This window comes from Poecilia reticulata, unplaced genomic scaffold (assembly GCF_000633615.1).
Source record: "Poecilia reticulata strain Guanapo unplaced genomic scaffold, Guppy_female_1.0+MT scaffold_181, whole genome shotgun sequence".
Taxonomy (NCBI): domain Eukaryota; kingdom Metazoa; phylum Chordata; class Actinopteri; order Cyprinodontiformes; family Poeciliidae; genus Poecilia; species Poecilia reticulata.
In genome coordinates, this window is record NW_007615018.1 from 226,492 (window position 1) to 228,729 (window position 2,238).

General features: G+C 52.2%; 1 protein-coding gene across 1 annotated transcript in view; it reads left to right on the forward strand.

Moving 5' to 3' along the window:
- Positions 1–1,045: 1,045 nt before the first annotated feature.
- The window catches only part of fhod1 (formin homology 2 domain containing 1), a 54,372-nt gene continuing 53,179 nt past the window's right edge, over positions 1,046–2,238 (forward strand). Inside the window, exon 1 of the mRNA XM_008402116.2 lies at positions 1,046–1,474. Within this exon, the coding sequence (XP_008400338.1) occupies positions 1,310–1,474 (165 nt within the window). The 5' untranslated portion in view covers positions 1,046–1,309. The remainder of the gene's footprint in view (positions 1,475–2,238) is intronic.

The following is a 2,238-nucleotide window of genomic DNA, read 5'->3' on the forward strand; positions in this document are numbered from 1 at the left end:
TCTGAGCTTTTGAGATGCTTATCAGCTGCTCCCAGATGTAAAAACACCTCGTTGCTATGGTTACGCGTCACAACATTGCCAAAGTAAAAAGGTAAAAGCAGAAAATCTTCCAGCTGCTCAGCTTAATCCAACATGCTGCCAGCAGGAGGCGCTGAGGGGAGAAAAATCACTGAGGAGTTGAAATTCCAAACCCCGGAGGACAGAAGGACCAGCAAGAGACGAAACCTTAAATTAAACACGACGAAACGGGAGAAGAAGCCATGAAATAAAACATTATTAGTGGTGGTGGCGGAAACTGTCCTCAGATGCGATGCAGAGCTTCCGCCGCCAGAGGGCGCCGTGGAGCAGCGCCGTCTGTTGAAAACAATGGAATGAAGTTAGTTTCTAAACTGATCCCAGACCAGCTGCGCGCGACTCTCTGAGCTCATGACGTCATTCTGACGTGGCCAAACAGCCTCACCACTAAACCGGAACTTCCAGGATACTCCTTCACATTAAAAGCCTAAGGAATACATAAGGAATTATTTAAAACAGACATGTTGCTATATATACATAAAACACTTTTTTTTTTTACCATCCAGCCAGAATTATAAATAACTGGAATAGTTGTGTAAAGTAAAGACAAAATGTAATTACTAAGTTTTAGACCTATGCAGACAAACAGCCATGGATAAAATACCACTATCGTTTCTTCAGGTTTGTTGTTCATTCTACAATTAATAATTCATAACAATTTGATTAAGAACTGATATCTAGCCATTTTACAATATGATGTCATATGACATGTTTTATTATCTCAGATGCAACATGAGAAACAATCTGCAGATTCACACACAGGAGTTTCAAACTTTCATTTTTCTTCTCTTCGCTGCTCCGTCTGTCCGTCTTCAGCCAATCAGTGAACAGCAGCGAAGCTGCGTCACCCACCAAACCAGGACCGGCTCCGAACCAGGACCCTAACACCTGGGCCAGCCCCGAAAAAAAGCTGGTGGAAAAGCTCCGAAAACGAGCCGAGCCGAGCCGAGCCGAGCCGAGCCGAGCCAGCCGGTGGTAAAGGGGCATTAGTCAGAACACCTGTTCTCTGATCGGATGAGCTTTGTTCTGAAAGGTCAAACCGGATGTAGTCTGTGGTTATGGCTGGTGACATGCCCGTTCCAAATATGGGTCTGACGTCAGCCCCAGGCCCCGCCCCTTTGGGCAGCCAGGTCCTCCTGCGCTCAGCTTCATTTAAACTTTCCTCCGCGGCTCAGCGAGCCGCACCGACTCTCCCTCAGCAGCCCAGACCCAGTCTGGTCGCTGATTCTCGGCCATGGCTTCCGTCACCTGCCGGGTCCAGTACCTGGAGGACTCGGACCCGTTCATCTGCACGAACTTTCCCGAACCGCGGAGACCTCCGACTGTCTCCCTGGAGGAGGACCAGCCGCTGAGCGAGCAGATCTCCGGGATCCACAAGCTACTCGGGGCGCCGCTGAAGGTGGGTCACACTCCGAACCGGGCCGGAACCGGGCTCAGAGTGAGCTTAGTGCCAGAACCTGTCAGGTGAGGCGCATGGAGGGAGGAAAGGCTCCCAGCGTGAGGTTTCACTTAGTGACGTCATAATGAATACTTACGCACAACGAGTCCGGTCCAGTTAAAGGTTAACCTGGACAGGTGAGTCCGGAGGAGCAGGAAGTCCCGCCTCTTTACTGACCGGAAACAGGTCAGATAAATCTGAACCGCTTCAGCAGCTGAGGCCCGGTCCAAACCGGGTCAGAACCGGGATCCAAACACAGCAGCCGGACCACAACACACACAACGGCCTAGTCAAAGTCCTGGAAGGCTGTGGGGGGACGTTCGGAGAGCAGAACCACAACCATCTGAACCGGAGCCGGAAACCAGAATGGACCAGAACCGGTTCTGCTGAGACGGATCCGGTTCTGAAGTAATTCTTCTGGATCTTCTCCTGGTTCTGGAGGTTCTGATGTTTCTGCGTTGGGCTTCCTGTTCTGATCTGATCTGGGTCAAAGTTTCTGCTCACCTGTTGAGCAACCAGGAGCAGTGAAGGGGGCGGGGCTTCCGGCAGGCTGGCCTCCACCTGGGCAGGTAGAGCAGGGGGCGGGGCTTCAGGGGGCTGCAGCTGATTGGTCCTTCAGGCTGCAGCTGCTGCAGCCTGCAGAGTCTGAGGACAAACCTCCCAGTCCTCCCAGTCCTCCCAGTCCCCCCAGTCCTCTCAGTCCTCCCAGTCCCCCCAGTCCCCCC